Source organism: Citrus clementina, unplaced genomic scaffold, assembly GCF_000493195.1.
Source record: "Citrus clementina cultivar Clemenules unplaced genomic scaffold, Citrus_clementina_v1.0 scaffold_1, whole genome shotgun sequence".
NCBI classification, from domain to species: Eukaryota; Viridiplantae; Streptophyta; class Magnoliopsida; order Sapindales; family Rutaceae; genus Citrus; species Citrus x clementina.
Genome location: NW_006263303.1, coordinates 10,943,694 through 10,962,685, shown reverse-complemented (window position 1 = coordinate 10,962,685; position 18,992 = coordinate 10,943,694). Strand labels below are relative to the sequence as shown.

The window sequence follows — 18,992 nt, the reverse complement described above, 5'->3', positions numbered from 1 at the left end:
AATTGTGATTTTGGGATTTATTTCTTTATTAAATTTAGGGGTATTTTTATAACTATAATTTTTTATTTTCAAAATTTTTTAAAAATAAAATGATATTTTAATTTATTTAGGGATAAAATTATTATTTTATTTAAATTATTTAAGGGTGTTAGTGAAAAAGTGATTAATTGATACAAATTTTTAAAAAAATGTGATATAAAGAACATGTTAAAGTTTTATAATAATTAAATGAAAATAAAACAAAAGAAAAGTAGTACAATGATAATTTTCCAAATGAAAATTCACTGAAACTGAATCTTTGTATTGTAACGAGGTCTTCCCTATAATGTGCTGTTGTAAGTCATCAATTCTTTATTAAATCTACTGTCCGGGCTGGTCCTAGTATTTGGATTGTGATATAATGTTTGTACTTTTCCATTAGTATCTTATTAAAATGAGATTGTATCCTAAATACAAAGTTAGTTCTATAGTAGGCAACAAGATAAACCATCCAATATTTTAGACATTTTAACATTTTATAAAAATTTTTAACCTCTATTCTAAAAAATCTAAAATTTAAGTTTTTACTAGTAGAGATAAAATAAATTATTTAATCTTCAAAAACTCTACACAAAAAACAATCAAATAACAACAAAAAATTTACAAAAAATTTATTAGATTAAATAAACGCTTATGACTATTAGATAAAATATATTATGCTAGTAGAGACAAAATAACTTATTTAATTTTCAAAAGCTCTACTCAATAACTAGCACTTCATTTTGCATAGTTTTTCAAATAGAGTTTATTTAAGTAGAGCTTTTATAAATAACGGTTTTATTTAAAAAAATTATAGTTGTTAGGTTATTAATAAAAGATTTTACTAAAAATTATAAAATTATTTTAATAGATAAATTTTTTAAACTTATGTCATGAAAAGAATGAAATAAAATTGTCAAATAAGTAAAAACTATTTTAGATATTTTAACATTTTGGAAAAAAATTTCAATCTCTACTCTTAAAAATCTAAAATTTGAGTTTTTACTAGTAAAGACAAAATAACTTATTTAATCTTCAAAAGCTCTATTAAAAAAAACTAAAAATAAAACCTTTTAAAAAAATAATTAAAAAACAATGAAAAAATTAAAGAGAACTTATGAGATTAAACAAGCACTAAGATCCATTTGATAAGTTATACCAAATAGACACTCAACTGGTTTTGCTATTACAATCAAACTATGCAACTTTTGATAACTGGTAATTTCATTTCACAGCAGTCGTGGACTAAAAGCCAAACAAACTCAAATCCAAACACCGGGCATTACTAAATTCACTTGCACAGAATCTCGTTAATTGTTAGCCAATGACTAGAAATAGTTGGATACTGTAGGAACATATAAGAATCTGATTCAAAGCATCTCCACGTCTAACACTGGCTTTGTAAACAGTAGCATCAAGTTTTGCATTTTGAAAAAAAATAAAAATAAAAATAAAAATAAAAAAGGGCTTCATTTGTCAAACTAACAGTTTACAGTATACATGGAGTATATATACAAGCTCATTATGTGTCACGTATGGCAATCCAAAATATACCAAACAAGGGCTGAAATATGGAAAATACAAACTAACTATAAAGTCAGGTATGTTCTTACCATAGTTGCTCCAGTTGGATCTGAAACTAGATGTCTGATAAGGCACTTTCTCAGATCATTTGGTGCTATAATAAACATATAGAAGGCAAATAGAATGAGATCGGCTGATGAGAGACTAGAACCAAGGAAACCGTGCCACATCCTGCAAGAAAAAATCATTATCAATTAATTAAAATTCAAGTTGCAAGCCAGCTAGTCACTATTTATGAACAAGTTAAGATCACATTGACATATTAATTATGTCAAGAAGTTAGGATTTTTCAGTAAGTTTGAAAGTCTTATCAGAATAAAGTTTTAGATAATTAGTTTAGTTTTAAAATCTTTTCGGAATAAAGTTTTAGATAATCATTTTTATAAATTCAAGTTTAGATAAGTATCCTACAATTAGGGGATATCTATTAGAAGTTTGTTTTCTACATTCTATTTAAGTGTAACTTGTAGAATGAATGGAATAAGGAAAATAATATTTTCAGACTCTAAATATTTATATGGTATCAGAGCAATGAATATTTAGAGGTCTATTTTTCAATGGTGAAAACTACCATGACTGGAGCTACAAAGAGCTCATCGGCATCTACTGCCGAAGATGATGATAGTAACACCAGAACTCCTCAGCCACTGTTGCAGCTGATAAACTCAGAGAATTTTGAGTAAAAGTTGTTTTTCTCTTGGAGGAGAATTCTCATTATATACTATGAATACAAGCTTATGTTTAGCCCTAAACATAGCTAAACTACCATATACAGAACTATCTAAATTAGCCTACAGCTAGTATATCCTAAATAAGGAAAACATAAAAGATTTACAATCATAAAGATAATTGTTACAGCTGTACAGACATAGAATCTGCCATAGAATCTGCTAATTCCTTTGACATCCCCCCTCAAATTGATGCTGGTAAATCTACAAGCATCAATTTGCTAACAAGAAAGTTATGTCGCTGACGTGTCATGGATTTGGTCAAGATATCCGCAATCTGTAGAGTAGTGGAGATATGCGGGAGGGTGATAACTTGGCGGTCATAGGCCTCTCGAATAGAGTGGCAGTCAACCTCTGTATTTCGTGCGCTCATGGTAGACAGAGTTGGCTGCAATTTGGATGGCACTAGTGTTGTCAGCATGTAGGGGAGTAGGTTGATGTTGTGAGAAACCAAGCTCTGTTAAGAGACCATGCAACCAAATGATCTCGGAGCAGGCTGCAGACATGACGCGATAATCTACCTCGGTGGATGATTTGGATACTGAGTCTTGCTTTTTGCATTTCCAAGAGATAAGGGCATCACCAAGAAACATGCACCATCCCATAGTAGATTTTCTCGTGTCCGGGCAGCTAGCCCAATCTGTGTCACTGTAGGCTTGTAGTTGGGGTGAAGAACCAGTAAGGAAGAATAAACCGCGGCTAAGAATGCCAAGAATATATCTAATGATGCGGCGGACTGCGGATAGGTGGAGATGTTGAGGGGCTTGCATGAACTTGCTGACGGCGTGGACAACATAAGAGATGTCTGGGCGGGTGATAGTTAGATAGATAAGACTACCAACCAGCTTCCGATATAAAGTAGGATCTTGAAGTAGTTCCCCTTCGTCTCGTCGATATTTCACATTAAGTTCCATTGGGGTGTCAACAGAATTTGTGTCCATAAGTCCAGCTAATTGAATTAAATCCTGAATATACTTGTGCTGATTCAAGAAGATACCTTGAGTCCGATGATGCACCTCTAACCCCAAAAAATAGGTGAGTTGACCGAGGTCTTTCATGTGAAAAGTGGAGTGCAACAAATTCTGAAGTTTAGAAATTGCCTCCATATTAGAACCAGTGATAACGATGTCGTCCACATAAACAAGGAGAACAACGATGCCCTTAGATGTCTGCTGGAAAAAAAGGGAGGAGTCATACTGACTTTGAGTGAATGAAAAACCGAAAAGAGTTGATCGAAACTTCTCAAACCATACTCGCTGTGCCTGCTTCAACCCATACAAAGAACGTTTTAGTTTGCAAACATCATTAGGTGAGGAAGTAGTCATACCGTAGGGAAGTTTCATGTAAATTTCCTCCTTGAGATCACCATGTAGGAAAGCGTTCTTTACATCCATTTGATATAAAGACTATGATTGTGATGCAGCAAGAGCTAATATTGTTCGAACAGTGGTCATTTTAGCTACCGGTGCGAAGGTCTCATCGTAGTCTAGGCCATATTTTTGCTTGTAGCCAAGAACCACCAACCGAGCCTTGTAACGATCTATGGATCCATCAGAACGTAGCTTGATAGAAAACACTAATTTACTACTAAGGGGTTTCACAGATGGAGGACATGAAACAATATCCCAAGTCTGGTTTTCCTCAAGTGCAAGAAGTTCTGATTCAACAGCTTTTCGCCAACATTCATGCTCCATTGCCTGTTTATATGATGAAGGAATAGGAATAAAAGACAAAGTGGCTGTCAAAGATAATGGATAGGTGAAACCATACCTATCTGGTGGTCTATGAACTCGAGTACTGTGTCTGAGAGGTTCAGGTGCAGTTGCTGAAACTAGATCAGCATTTAGGAAAGTTGCTGGAGGGGGCCTGAGAGGTACTGAATTCTTGCGTCGCTGATAGACTATGAGAGGTTTAAAAGGTACAAAATCTGCAGAAGGGTTAGTAAACTTTGGCAAAACAGAAAATGAAGGGGAAAAATCGTCCTGGTGTGCGGAAAAGAAATACTGATTTTTAAAAAAAATCACATTTCGAGAAACCCGTATACGACGCAAATTTGGATCATAGCAAAGAAAACCTTTTTGGTGCATAGAATATCCTAGAAAAGCACATTTCACAGCTTGGGCTGTGAGTTTTGTGCGTTCATGTGGAGGAAGATGAATATAGCACACACAACCGAAGGTACGGAGATGGGAGTAATTTGGTGTATAGCCAAATAACCGAAAGAAAGGGGAGACATGGTTCAAGGAAGGAGAGGGCAATCTGTTGATGAGATAGACAGCAGTGGAGAGAGCTTCACACCAAAAACGAGAGGGTACAAATGACTCTAATAGAAGAGTGTGTACAACATCGAGAAGGTGACGGTTCTTTCTTTCAGCCACCCCATTTTGTTGGGGGGTTGAAGGACAAGATCTTTGAGAAATTATACTATTTATGTGCAAAAATTCTTGAAATAAATGAGACATATACCCACCCCCATTATCAGAGCGAATAATTTTTATATTAGTTGAAAATTGGGTCTGAATATGTGCTTGAAAAAGCTTGAAAACAGAGAACACTTCATCTTTAGAATGTAGAAAATAAATCCATGTGAAGCGACTATAGTCATCAATAAAAGTGACAAAGTACTTGTAATTAACATGAGATGTAACGGGCGCCATACCCCACACATCACTATGTATCAAATCAAAAGGCTGGACAACATTTGGTGTGTGAGTGGGAAATGGCAGAATTTTACTTTTTCCAAGCTTACAAGAATTGCAATCAAATTCAACAACACTAAGAGATGGTGATTTTTTATTCCCAAGTAAACCAGAATTTAGAAAAGCATGAAGTACATTAGAGTTTGGGTGTCCTAGACGCTTATGCCATGCTCGATAATTAACATTAGTAAAATTACAAGTGATGATGGGCAAAGAGAAACATGGAGACTCAGCAAATTTGAGAGGGAAAAGACGTCCTATTTTAGGCCCCCTGGCAATCATCTTCCCTGACTGCTGATCCTGCACAACACAACCAGATTTAGAGAATTCTACTTTACAATTATTGTCAACTAACTGACCAACTGAAACAAGATTAGTGGTAAGACTAAGAGAGACAAAGACATTGGTTATAGAAGAAGAAACATCACCAGTGGCTGTGATAGGTAAAGAGTTGCCATCAGCTGTATGAATTTTTAGATTTCCAGGGTATTTACTTACATTGGTGAGGAATTTAGCATTGTTTGTCATGTGATGGGAAGCCCCAGAATCAAAGTACCAAGGAGATGTAGTGGGTGATTTACCTGAGAGTTCTAATGAGGAGAATGCAGTAATGATCATTTGTTGAATCATTTCTGGGGTCACAGACTGAACAGGAGCAGGAGCACTTTGTGTCAAATGTGCTGTATCGACAGAACTACCAGCACTAGAAGAACCAACTGAGGTAGCATATGCTGTTTCAAATTTCTTGGGGGGTCGAGTAGGGCATTCCTTGATGATATGGCCATCTTTTTTGCAGTAGTTGCAGAATTTTTTTGAACAATTTGAAGCATAATGTCCAAATCCTTTGCAACAAAAACATTGAACTGTACTTATGTCCCTACCTTTTGGCTTGCCTTGAGCTGCATAACCATAGGAACAAAAGTGGATTTTTGTTGTTCCATGGTGTTTTGGTTAAGAAGTCGTTGCTCCTCACGAAATAAGTCATTGAGGCATGTATCTAAGGAAGGGACAGATTCTCGGTTCATAAGATTAGACCTAGTGCTTTCAAATTCAGATCTCAATTTCATTAGAAACTGATCCCTCTTAGTAGTTTCATGTACAGATTGAACATAACTAAGACCTTCGGGAGGTAAGGTAGCATAGATTATATCAGTATATTCAGCCCAAAGATTCATGAAGCTAGAATAAAAATCAAAAATAGAGAGACTGCCCTGTTGGAGATTGGCTAGCTCATGTTCAAGCTGAAATCGACGAGCAGTGTTGGTTTGACTATAGAGTTTCTTCAGATGATTCCACATTCTTGTTGCGGTCTTGAAGGGTCGAAGATTCAAGATGAAGTTGGATTCCACAGATCCTAGAATCCATGCCATGATTTGAGCATCCTTGACTTCCCACTTGGCGTGCCCATCTTGGTCTATGTCTTTGTCAGGGGCAGGTTTCCTGCCATCAACATGTCCCAATAGATCTTTGCCTTTGACAAATATCTCGAAATGAAATGCCCAGGCTGAGTAGTTTGTGCCATTAAAACGGATCAAAAAGGCATCATACTTGTCTGAAGACATGAGGCTGAGATAACTTGATAAAAAATAACTAAGAACAAGAGAATGAACTAGGAAGAAGAGAATTCAGAATTGAGGCTTTGATACCATGATAAACTCAGAGAATTTTGAGCAAAAGTTGTTTTTCTCTTGGAGGAGAATTCCCATTATATACTATGAATACAAGCTTATGTTTAGCCCTAAACATAGCTAAACTACCATATACAGAACTATCTAAATTAGCCTACAGCTAGTATATCCTAAATAAGGAAAACATAAAAGATTTACAATCATACAGATAATTGTTACAACTGTACAGGCATAGAATCTGCTAATTCCTTTGACAGCAGCAGTCTGAATATAACCAAGATAAGTCTTCTTTGCAACTAATTGTTCATAAATTGAATGGAAAAAATTACTTAGAGTGGGCACAGTGCGTTAAGTTGGTAATTGATGGAGAGGGAAAGCTGGGGCATTTGACTGGTGAAGTAACAAAACCAGCTGCTGGAGATCAGTAAATTCGATGGTTATTGCGTGGTTGATAAACTCAATGGAGCCTGGGATTGGTAAGCCTTATATGTTCTTACCGAAAGCCAAGGCGGTGTGGGATGCAGTCCGAGATACCTATTCTGATTTAGAAAATTCATCTCAGATATTTGAGTTGAAAACTCGACTGTGGCAGTCCAAGCAAGGTAATCGGGAGGTCACAACTTACTATAATGAATTGTTGATCCTTTAGCAGGAATTAGATCTTTGCTATGATGAGCAGTGGGACTGTTCGAGTGATAGTGTAAGGTATAAGAAGATGTTGGAAAATGACAGAGTATATGTGTTCTTGGCTGGGCTAAACTGTGATTTAGACGAAGTGAGAGGCAGAATTCTGAGCAGGAAACCCCTTCCATCTATTCGAGAAGTGTTTTCTGAGGTAAGAAGAGAAGAAGCACGACGGAATATCATGCTTAATGATGTTAAAGCCACCAGTGAAGTAGAGAGTTCAGAGAGTTCTGCTCTTATTTCAAAGGCACTTGAACCTGATGGAGATCGAAGGAATTCAAAGAAACCTTGGTGCGACTTCTGTAAAAGGGCTTGGCATACAAGAGAAACTTGTTGGAAGCTACATGGCAAGCCTCCTCATGTGAAGAAGAAACAAGGAGGTGATGGACAAGCCTTCCAAGCTACTTCAGATCAAGAGCAATCAGGTTCTTTAGAGTCATCACCTTTCACCAAGGATCGATTAGAGCACTTGTATAAATTGTTTCAATCCTCATCCTTCAATTCATCTACTCCCTCTTGTTCATTAGCTCAAAAAGGTGATTATCTTTCTGGTGCCCTTGTTTGTCATCATTCGAATCCTTGTTCTTGGATTATTGATTCAGGAGCAACCGATCACATGACAGACTCTCCATCTTTGTTTTCTGCCTATAAGCCATGTGCAGGAAATCAAAAAATTAAGATCGCTAACGGACCCCTTTCGGCTATTGCTGGAAAAGGGTCTATCGTTCTTTCTTCCACTCTCACTCTTCATAATGTTCTGCATGTTCCTAACCTATCTTGCAATCTTTTATCTATTAGCAAATTAACTTTTGACCTGAACTGTTGTGCTAATTTCTTCCAAAATCATTGTGAATTTCAGGATTTGACCTCGGGGAAGATGATTGGCAGTGCTAGACAAAGTGGGGGGCTGTATTTCTTTGAAGAAGTACCAAGTTTGAGACGACAACCTCCACGTACTTGTTTCAATTCTGTTTCTGTTGTTAATAATGACAATGAAGTTTTGTTGTGGCACTTTAGGTTAGGCCATCCTAGTTTTCAGTATTTGCAATATTTATTTCCCAACTTGTTTGCTAATAAAAGTTCTTCTTCCTTTAAATGTGAAATTTGTGAATTAGCAAAACATCATCACGCATCATTTCCTTCCCAACCCTACAAAGCCTCAAAACCTTTTTCTGTGATTCATAGTGATGTTTGGGGACCTAATAGAATTTCTACATTAATAGGAAAAAGATGGTTTATTACCTTCATTAATGATCATACCCGTATTTCTTGGGTATATTTAATGAAGGAAAAATCAGATGTGGGAATGATTTTTAAAACTTTTAACAACATGGTACAAACTCAGTTTCAAACTAAAATTCAAGTTTCCTGAACTGACAATGAGAAAGAATACTTTAACAAGTTTTTGGGAGATTATTTTGTGAAAAATGACATATTTCATCAAAGTTCACGTACGGATACCCCCCAACAAAATGAAATTGCTGAACACAAAAATAAACATCTCCTTGAAGTTGCTAGATCCTTACTTTTTACAACTCAAGTTCCTATGTATTTGTGGGGGGAAGCTGTACTCACCGCTACCTATTTGATAAATCAAATGCCTTCAAAAGTTCTACAATTTCAAACTCCATCTGATTTCTTTAATCAATGTTTCTCTACTTCAAGAATTTCAATCACACTTCCGCCCAAAATATTCGGTTGTGTTGCTTTTGTCTATATTCACAACCAGAATCGGGGCAAACTTGCTCCAAAGGCTAGAAAATGCATTTTTGTTGGATATTCTCCAACACAAAAGGGTTATAAATGTTTTGATCCTATTTTTTAAAAAATGGATGTTACATTTTTTGAAAAACGAAGATATTATGTAGATAATCATCTTCAGGGAAAGAATTAAGAGTGAAGATTCTATCTTTAACACTATTCACCTAGAAACCCCTTCTATTTCTTCTGTGCTGGACTCACTCTGTCCAGAAAAAAGTCTTGAGGCTGCCATACCTGAACCTAATATTGTCGTACATGTTCCAAACACTGCTATACTTGGTTCTACCATTCTTGATCCCATGTTAGAACCTAATGCACCCGAACCACAAGAAAACCTCACTAAATCTGATAATGTAAATGCTAATCAACCTGGACAGCCCTCTAATGTGCCATTAGAACCAGATTTGTGTGCAAGACAGGGTAATAAACAATTTGAGTTTATTGTTTACTCAAGAAAGGGTACTAATCAAAGAAGAGAGAACCCTACTTTGCAGCAAGGCCATGATTCCAATCCAAGGTCAAATCAGACTTCTTCTTCCTCAGGTAATTCTAATTCTAATCTTTCTTGTGAGTTAAATTCAAATTCCCAGGTTCTTAGTGATCTGGACATACCTATTGCTCTTAGGAAAGGTACTAGAAGTTGTGCCAAATACCCATTGTCTAACTTTGTTTCGTATCATAACCTATCACCTCCTTTCTATGCATTTACCTCACAACTTTCTAGTGTAGAAATTCCAAAGAATGTACAGGATGCTCTAAGTGTACCTGAATGGAAGGCAGCTATCCTTGAAGAGATGAATGCTCTTGAGAAGAATCAGACTTGGAAGGTGGTCAATTTGCCTAAAGGGAAGTCAACAGTTGGCTGCAAGTGGGTATTTACTGTCAAATACAATTCAGATGGTTCACTTGAGAGATACAAGGCTCGCCTAGTGGCAAAGGGGTTTACTCAAACCTATGGGATTGACTATTCAGAGACATTTGCACCAGTAGCAAAGTTAAACATTGTACGAGTTCTCTTGTCTATTGCTACAAACCTAAATTGGCCATTACAACAATTGGATGTGACGAATGCATTTCTCAACGGAGATTTAAAAGAGGAAGTATACATGGATCCTCCTCCTGGTTTCTCTGAAAAATTAAGGTTAAATGTGTGCAAGTTGCAAAAGTCCTTCTATGGTCTCAAACAATCGCCTAGGGCTTGGTTTGAGAAATTTACTACAGTTGTGAATAGACAAGGTTATAGACAAAGTCAGGCTGATCACACAATATTCACTAGAGTTTCAGCTAAAGGTAAAATCACTGTGCTTATAGTGTATGTGGATGACATTATTCTTACTAGAGATGATTTAGTTGAAATGGACAGATTGAAGCAAAGCCTAGCCACTGATTTTGAAATCAATGACTTAGGTGCCTTGAAATACTTTCTTGGAATGGAAGTTGCTCGTTCCAAGAAAGGTATAGTTGTCTTACAAAGGAAATACATCCTTGATTTATTGAAGGAAACTAGAATAAGTGGCTGCAAACCAATTGATACACCTGTGGAGTACAATCTAAAACTAGGTGAAGGAGAAAAAGCCTTAGTGGATGCACGACGATATCAGAATTTGGTGGGAAAACTTATTTACTTGTCTCATACTAGACCAGACATCACTTTTGCAATCAGTATAGTAAGTCGCTTCATGCATCATCCTCGGGAAGAACATCTTAAAGATGTTTACAGAATTCTTAGATATCTAAAAAGTACTCTAGGAAAGGGACTTTTGTTTAGAAAAACAGAGAATAGAGGTATTGAGGTATACACTAATGCTGATTGGGCAGGTTCAGTTATAGACAGGAAGTCTACTACTTACTATTGCACTTTTGTATGGGGTAATTTAGTGACTTGGAGGAGTAAAAAACAAAATGTGGTTGCACGAAGTACTGCTGAAGCTGAATTTAGAGCTATGGCACATGGGCTTTGTGAAGTATTGTGGCTGAAACAAGTTCTAGAGGATTTGAGAAGACCTATAGTTCTACCTATAAGGTTATACTGCGACAACAAAGCAGCAATCAGCATTGCACATAACCCAGTGCAACATGATAGGACCAAGCATGTTGAAATTGACCGTCACTTCATCAAGGAGAAACTTGAGAATAAGATTATCTGCCTATTGTTTGTTCCAACAAAACAACAAACAGCAGATATCCTAACCAAGGGACTCCTCAAAACTAACTTTGGACATCTTGTCAGCAAGTTGGGAATGATTGACATCTACGCACCAACTTGAGGGGGAGTGTCGTGAAGTTAGGATTTTTCAGTTAGTTTGATTATCAGAATAAAGTTTTAGATAATTAGTTTAGTTTTAAAGTCTTATCGGAATAAAGTTTTAGATAATCATTTTTTAAATTCAAGTTTAGATAAGTATCCTACAATTAGGGGATATCTATTAGAAGTTTGTTTTCTACATTCTATTTAAGTGTAACTTGTAGAATGAATGAAATAAGAAAATAGTATTTTCAGATTCTAAATATTTACAAATTATGTTAAAACAACAAAATAGTTGCAATTTAACTATCTCCGATGTCAACAATGACTAACCTAACATTAACTGCTATTATAATGCTTCTCAAAAAAAAAAAAAAACTGCTATTATAATGCCACTGGGAATTCATACAAATACACCTTTTCCAGGTGATTGAGCACGTCTGTGCTACACAATTAAAATTGATTGTGAACCACCAAATTATCTAATAAAATGCATTGCAAAGTTTGTTATGGAGTAAATTACTTTAGATGCCGGACTGCCACCTCAATAAGATATTCACAATTCATAAGTCAAAAGAGACTTCAATACTTTCATTCATGTTACACGTATTTGAGAATGATTTGGTTTTTGCATAATGCCACATCTCCATATCTCATGATTAAGAATTAATGTTTTCACAAGATGCTAATGTCTTTTAAGCATAAGAGTCCAATCTGCTTATCTTAAAAGACACGTCAGTTGAAAAGAAAAATAATAATAATAAAATAAAGAATCATTAATACCACTTGGGTAATCGGAAGAAAGTGCGAAAGAATGTCCTGATGCCCTCAATATCCAGTTGCAAAATGAGTGCTAGTCCAAAGAGGAAAAAAGCTCTTTGGCGCTTCCTTTCCTGTGGCCAGAGAGTATTCCAAGCTGAAAAGGAACAGATAATGAGACATAGAGGAGAACTTCCAAACTAAATTTCAAGTTCAAGTATAAGAAAATAATCGTGAGTCTGATTCCCCTGATGATGACCTAATGGCAAACACAATCCTAATGACATGAAATGATTTAATAAAACGCTCCTAAAAGCTAGATACTAGGTTTTCATGACTAAATCATATTTCCCTTCACTATGCAATTTCCATGTCAACAGTGTCCACTTTGACTAGAGCTTCAAAGATAACCTTTGAATTGAAGTTGCAAATTGTTGTCAAGGACTTCTGAATTAGGACCTTTCTTAAATATAGAAATGAAAAGCTTTTAATCACACTAGCATACCTTGCATTGAGATATTCTCATTACTTTGTTCATGTGTAAGTCTACCTCTGGAATGATCGTGTTTCAATATATATGCAATTGCAGAAGCATAGTTTGGAGCCTCTGACAGTGATCTGACTACTGAGTAGCCTGTTTGATAATGGGAGAAATGAGTTGGCACTTTTAAATGAATAAGAACATGGATTAACTCTTTCTTTTTCTTACCAGTGGCTGGATGCACCATGCTAGCAGCAGCACCAAATGCGAGGTTTCTTTGTTCTGTATTTGGTAAGGAACCACCAACTGGAATATATGACCATTCCTGCATAAGAGATTTGTATAGTGTGCCTTTGAAATCTTATGCACCCATATAACTTTAATCTAACAAATATGTTGCAATTATGGTTTTGTATTCACAGAAATTTTTGATAGAAAGCCATGTATGTTCCCTAAAACTAAAAATAGAACAGAGTATGATTGTAAATTCTCACATAGAGCAAAGGTGCTTGGTGCAGGAGAGGAATTTTGGCACAAGATGCTGCAGAATGTACATTATTAAGTGGGTACTGACAATTGCTAAATTTCCAACTTTTAAGCACAGGAACGTAAAATTTTTGTACTCTTCAAGCCACTAGACACTAGGATGAAAGCAAGCCACATCATAACATTGATTTATATTGTAACAACCTAGAGGAAAATTCTATATTTGAGCTTGTTCTGTCTTTTAAAAATCAGATTGTGGGAGGAGAGCGAAATAATTATCTAAATTAAATGATTTAAGAATAAGTTACAAGATTGATAATGCCAGAAAAAAAAAAAGAGAATAATAACGCCAATTTCACAAATATACTTCACTATGTATTGGCTTAAAAAAGAATGAACTTTGGACATGAAGACTGAGCAAACTATAGTGGTAGTTCTAATATGAAGTAATAAAGAAACAAACAAACTGCATATAATGACTACCTCTTCATAAGTTTTCAAAACCTGGATTCCCAATCTCTCTAACCTTGCCATGAGCTTTTTCTTCAATATGTCAAAACGTAAACCATCTTTCGATGCCAAACAAGTTTCCTGCAATGCATATTTTCTAAATATTTTGCAGATAATTGTCAAAGACCAAATGTTAATAAGTAAAAAAGAATACAATGAATACAATAAACAGACCTCAAAGAAAACTCTTGTTGAAGACATGGGCATGACATAAAGAAATGTTGGATTGTCAGATTCAAAAGATGGAACTTCTTGCTTAGTACAGTCTCTGTAGTCCATGAAAACCATAAGGCTTGGATCATATGGATTATTTTCCACCTAGAATTACAAAACAATATTCATGACAAATGATCAAAATGTGTACCAAAGAAATTGCAAAAATCTTATATATCATAGAGAAGAAGCAAGAGTGCAGACAAACAAACTCACCAAAAAATTAAAAGTCCAGTTGGGTTTGGAATGATTAGAAGAAAACTTCAAATAATTGAATTCACTCCTATCTCTCAACACCTCACTAAACAAAAACATAAACATAGCATGCTGATTGCGATACGAAAAGAAAAAGGAGATCATCACAGTTGCGCAACTCAATTTCACAGCAAGGTGAAGTGTACAAAGTACAATACTTCTAATGATATACAAACATACTCGTGATAGTTTTCATGTTCTTTTAACGAACAACTAAATAATTTGGTGGATTCCACTCATAACAAAGTAAAGAGTAGCGCCTAATGATTTTCCCATGAAGGTGGAAAAGGAGAAAAAGGCATAACCAATTAAAAGAAAGAAAAAAACTTCTGTGGTATACACAACTGTAGGCAAATCCAAATCTGGACAAAATGTAAATTCGCAATGCAGTAAGAGTGTGATGCAGAAAATCATAAACCAATAACTAAACAGTGCAGTAATTTAGATAGGAAATTGTATACTCATACCTCAACCTCCACACCATAAGCTGTTTGGACAGAAACTTTGGGACCCCCCACCTCATATTCCAATAGCTTCCCTGATGCTGCTCCAGAAGCAACAGTAGCAAGCCTAAAATAATAAATTAGGAGCTATGGTGTATCGCTAAAATTTTAAGAAACTCATAAACATAAGTCAAGAATGCACAATACCCCATCATACCTGCAGGGGACAATCATATCATGTTCACAAGCTACAAGACGATGACCACTGGTAGATTCCGTAATGCTTTCCACTTTTGAGCTAAGATATGAAACACCTGACTCGACACACCTAGGGGAAATTAATATAGATTATATATCTTACAGAATACTATTACACATCAATGAACTTGAAAGGACTGTAGAGTTCATAACAATAATTATAGTATTAAGAAAAACAAGCAGTCAAACCTTCTTAATAATTCTTCATGAAGCAAATGTCGACTAACTCGTCCATAAGCACGACCAATCAAGATGGGTTCATCTTCATCAATATATACAACTGTGTCTCTCCAGACATGTTCGATACACCCTTCAAGTCCAAGATCTGAAAGTATAATAAACTATATTCATCTTTTTGGTAGGTTCAAGCCGTGAAGGGAGTTTTTCACCTTGTGAATATTGTTAGCATTATACAACCTTTGGTAATATGAACTATAAACGAAATTCATTGGATATAATATACATGAAAACTCATCCCAGATCGTGGAACAGATTTTGATTTGAAGGAAATCGGTACCTCTAAATTCATCTTCCCACACACCATAATTGTTTGTGAAAGGGAGATCCGGGCCAATAAGTCCAACATTTAATCCCAACTTCGCTGATTCTGCAGCCAAAGCAAGACCAGCTGGGCCACAACCAATCACCACCAAATCCAAAATACCATTACCAATTGATATTGGCGGTAGCTGAAAAATGTAAATATTTAAAATTAAATTTAAACCGGACCATAGTACAGACAACAGTCAACAGAAGTAAAATTCATAATTGAGAACCTAATACATATAGGAAAAGAAACAAGAAAGATACTATAAACATGTCCATTAATAACACTGTACTAATAGAGCATTTGCCAGTGTTTTTTATTTAACTGAAATGCTCTGAAACAGCAAAAAGTTATCTCTTTTGTCTGCCTTCTAGTGTTTGGCTGACATAAGCAAAAGTGGTTTTTGCGAAAAAGTAAACAAAGAACAAACTTGAGGTGCGGTTTAACCTAAAGATTATATACAGCATTCATTTGAAGTAAAACACTCCCTTTAATAACAACTTACTATTTATATATGACAGTCTTTTCATGCGGTCGCTCTTATTTTTATTTTTTTCATATAAACACTCCGGTAAATCAAATAGTTTAATATTTTATGAAATATTAAAAGTTAACTCTATTGTAGTACATAGTCTAATAGCTCGTTAAAAAAAAAGGGTAAGGCGTCGCACATAATATATATATATATACATATTAGAAATTTTCAATTCAAGATTTTAAAGAGCGGAAAGTTTTTTTAAAAATTTACAATTATGAGGTTTCAATGCTTTAATTTAATTCTCAAAATTTTCCACGCTTTAAAATTTTAAACCAAAATACTAATATATATATATATAAGAAAGAGAGAGAATGCAAACCTTATCGGCTAATTTAGACTGTTTATCCATTGACTTGTTTTGCTGCATTTGTACGAAAACAAGCTGAGAGCCACCGGCCTTAATATAATCTTCTTCTTTGACGGCTACGCAACTCTCACTACCAGCATTATTACTAGTAGCTCTAGCTGTCACTTTATAGGAACTATGATTACAATCTACAGCACTCTGTTTGGTTTTCACTCTCAGTGCTTTCCTTCGCGTCCGCCCTGTTGGGAAAGGAGATACCGCCATTGCTGCGAAATTTCGAGCTCCAAGACAGTAGTATTCCATTTTTGCCTTCTTCTTCTGCTTTTTCTCTTAATTCTCTTCCGCTTCTCATAAAAAGCTTCGGTTTTCAGTTTTCACGCCATTGCTGTGCGTCTCTAGAGACGTTGTATGCCACTAATTTTTTCTTTTTCACAAAATGAATTTTGGTTTGTGTTGTTTCTTTTGAGTTTGCTCACTAAAACGTTTTTAGTGTGTGTTTGCAAAGTGAAGAATTTGTCACGACGAAGTTTGTGCTTGAAGATAGGGAAGGGACTTTTATGGTGAACCATAAGATTGCTGAGTTGTTCAAGCTGTCATCTTTAAACTGTTACGTGGATAGAATTCATTGGCTGGCTAGTGGGAGAAAAGGCAACTCCTATCAGAAACCGGTGCAAGAGGCCTAGACGAGCCCGGAATCGTAGTCCAGCCCAGGAATCGTCACAGTCAAAACGGCCACGTGTGCTGCTAGCACTTTCTCAAACGACGCACCGTTCAACAAATAAATTTCCGAAAAAAAAGAAAACAAAAGAATTTTTTTAGGATAAAATAAGAAAATTGTTGTGAACTTATTTGTCCATCCCCCACTTTGATCCTATTGGTACATAAATAGTTATGCCTGAATCTTGTATTTTGAGTTTTGAATTCTCAATTTTATTTATTCTGAAATTCAAAATTCAATGATCGATTGAATTAAAATAGTCGATTACATTTTCCTATAAATAGAAGCTATCAATTGTAAACATTCATAATTCATTCAGAGAATATTGAATGTAATAATAATTTTTGTCTATTTTTCTTTTTTTGGATATCAGAATACTTCAATATACATCTAGAATATGTTATCAGCACGAGATCACTTTAGTATAAGAAGTATTATATCCCTTTACTCTTTTATTTTATTTGTTTATTTAATACAACTATCCTTACAAATATGCTATGTGGTTGCCATTAATTTGGATCTTCCACATCAGAAAGGAAGGTTTAGTTTTTGTTCATTTTTCTACTAATGTTATACATTAAAGATTTAAGACTTCAAGAATTTGAAGAAATGAAGTGAAGATTGAAGTTTTTAACTTCAAAATTTGAAGATGTTTAACCTCACAAAGCTTGAATTTGACACCCTCGATATCTATGATGAAAACTACTTATTGTGGATCCTTAATGTGGATATCCACCTTGATACCATGGGCTTCAGCAATGCCAATCCAATCTGAGCTATGATCTTCTTCTGTCATCATCTTCATTCATCACTGAGGATAGAATATCTAATTGTAAAGAACTGACATGTCCTTTGAAAATAGTCTACATGAGAGATACGGCTTTCTGAAGTCAGTCATTCTTGCGAATGCCACAGTGAGACTAACTTGAACTACAAGAGTTCAAGTCAGTCCATGATTTCAATTCTGAACTCTTTAAAATCACTTCACAACTAAAGCTATATGGAGGAAAAATCACCAATGAAGAAATGTTAAAGAAGACCCTCTCAATATTTCATGCTTCAAACATAGTTTTGTGGCAACAATGTAGAAATTATGAGTATAAGAAATATTCTGACTTGATTTCATGCCTCCTCATCACTGAGAAGAATAATGAACTTATAATGAAGAATCACCAAGCTCATCCAATTGGCGAAAAATCATTTCTTGAAGCGAATGCTTTCTCTGATGCCAAGGCTATTCTATATAGCCACAACAATAATTAAGGATATGGATGCAGACACGGTCATGGTCATGGTCATGATTGCAATTATTATCAACTTCATGGTGGTTATAATAGTAATCATCATAGCTGGAAGAATGATGAAGGGAGATCTACTCAAAATAAGATTCAAGAAAGTGCGTGTAATATGTGTGAAGCTATAGGCCATTTCCAACGATTTTAGCAAGCATATAGGCATCTTATTGATCCATATCAACCATCTTCGAAGAAAGGAAAGAATATCAAGACAAATTATGCTATTCTAATTGATGACGGCCATTTGGATGATCTGGATTTCTTCAAAAACCATGATAAGAACACAAGTGACCAAATTGGTAATGGAGACATCTATATTGATTAAGCTTGGTTACTAAGTTTTATTAGTTATTGTTTATATGTTTTGTTTATGTATTATACTATAATATTGTCTAATAAATATTTTTCTTTTTGTAAAAGGATATGGATGTTCAAGAGGATTGCATGATCAAGAGATATGTTTAGGTGATGGTACAACAAAGAGGATTGCATGACGAAGAGATATGTTTAGTTGATGGTACAACAACACACATTATTCTTCGTAATAAAAAATAATTCATGAGTTTAACATTAACTAAACGTAAGGTAAATGCCATCTCATGTCCAGCAAATCTGATTGAGGGATCTGGAAGAGCCATGTTCACATTTGTGAATGGTGCAGAATTATGTATACATGATGTCTTGTCTTCAACTAAGTCTAGAAGAAATTTTTTAAGCTTCAAAGATATTCATTATAATGAGTTTCATGTAGAGATAGTAAAAGAAAATAATACAAAATATCTATGTATTAGTTTCAATGTCTCGAGCTAGAAACGTATATTGGAGAAGCTTCCAG

The 18,992-nt window shown here is 35.1% G+C and overlaps 1 protein-coding gene across 2 annotated transcripts; it reads right to left on the bottom strand.

Annotated features, from left to right (window-relative positions):
- Positions 1-1,463: 1,463 nt before the first annotated feature.
- On the bottom strand, positions 1,464-16,903 carry LOC18056072 (lycopene epsilon cyclase, chloroplastic). 2 transcript variants are annotated; one of them, XM_006451456.2, is made up of 11 exons: positions 16,157-16,903; positions 15,270-15,441; positions 14,942-15,077; positions 14,712-14,822; positions 14,519-14,621; positions 13,758-13,901; positions 13,557-13,664; positions 12,816-12,912; positions 12,612-12,740; positions 12,131-12,263; positions 1,464-1,773 (listed from the first exon to the last, which is right to left on the bottom strand). In XM_006451456.2, exons 1-11 carry the CDS (start codon positions 16,445-16,447, stop codon positions 1,608-1,610), a joined length of 1,590 nt encoding a protein of 529 aa, XP_006451519.2. In that variant the 5' UTR covers positions 16,448-16,903; the 3' UTR covers positions 1,464-1,607. The 2 variants fall into 2 exon arrangements, with proteins under 2 accessions (XP_006451519.2, XP_024034385.1); XM_024178617.1 differs by lacking the exon at positions 1,464-1,773 and adding an exon at positions 5,297-5,329.
- Positions 16,904-18,992: the final 2,089 nt, after the last annotated feature.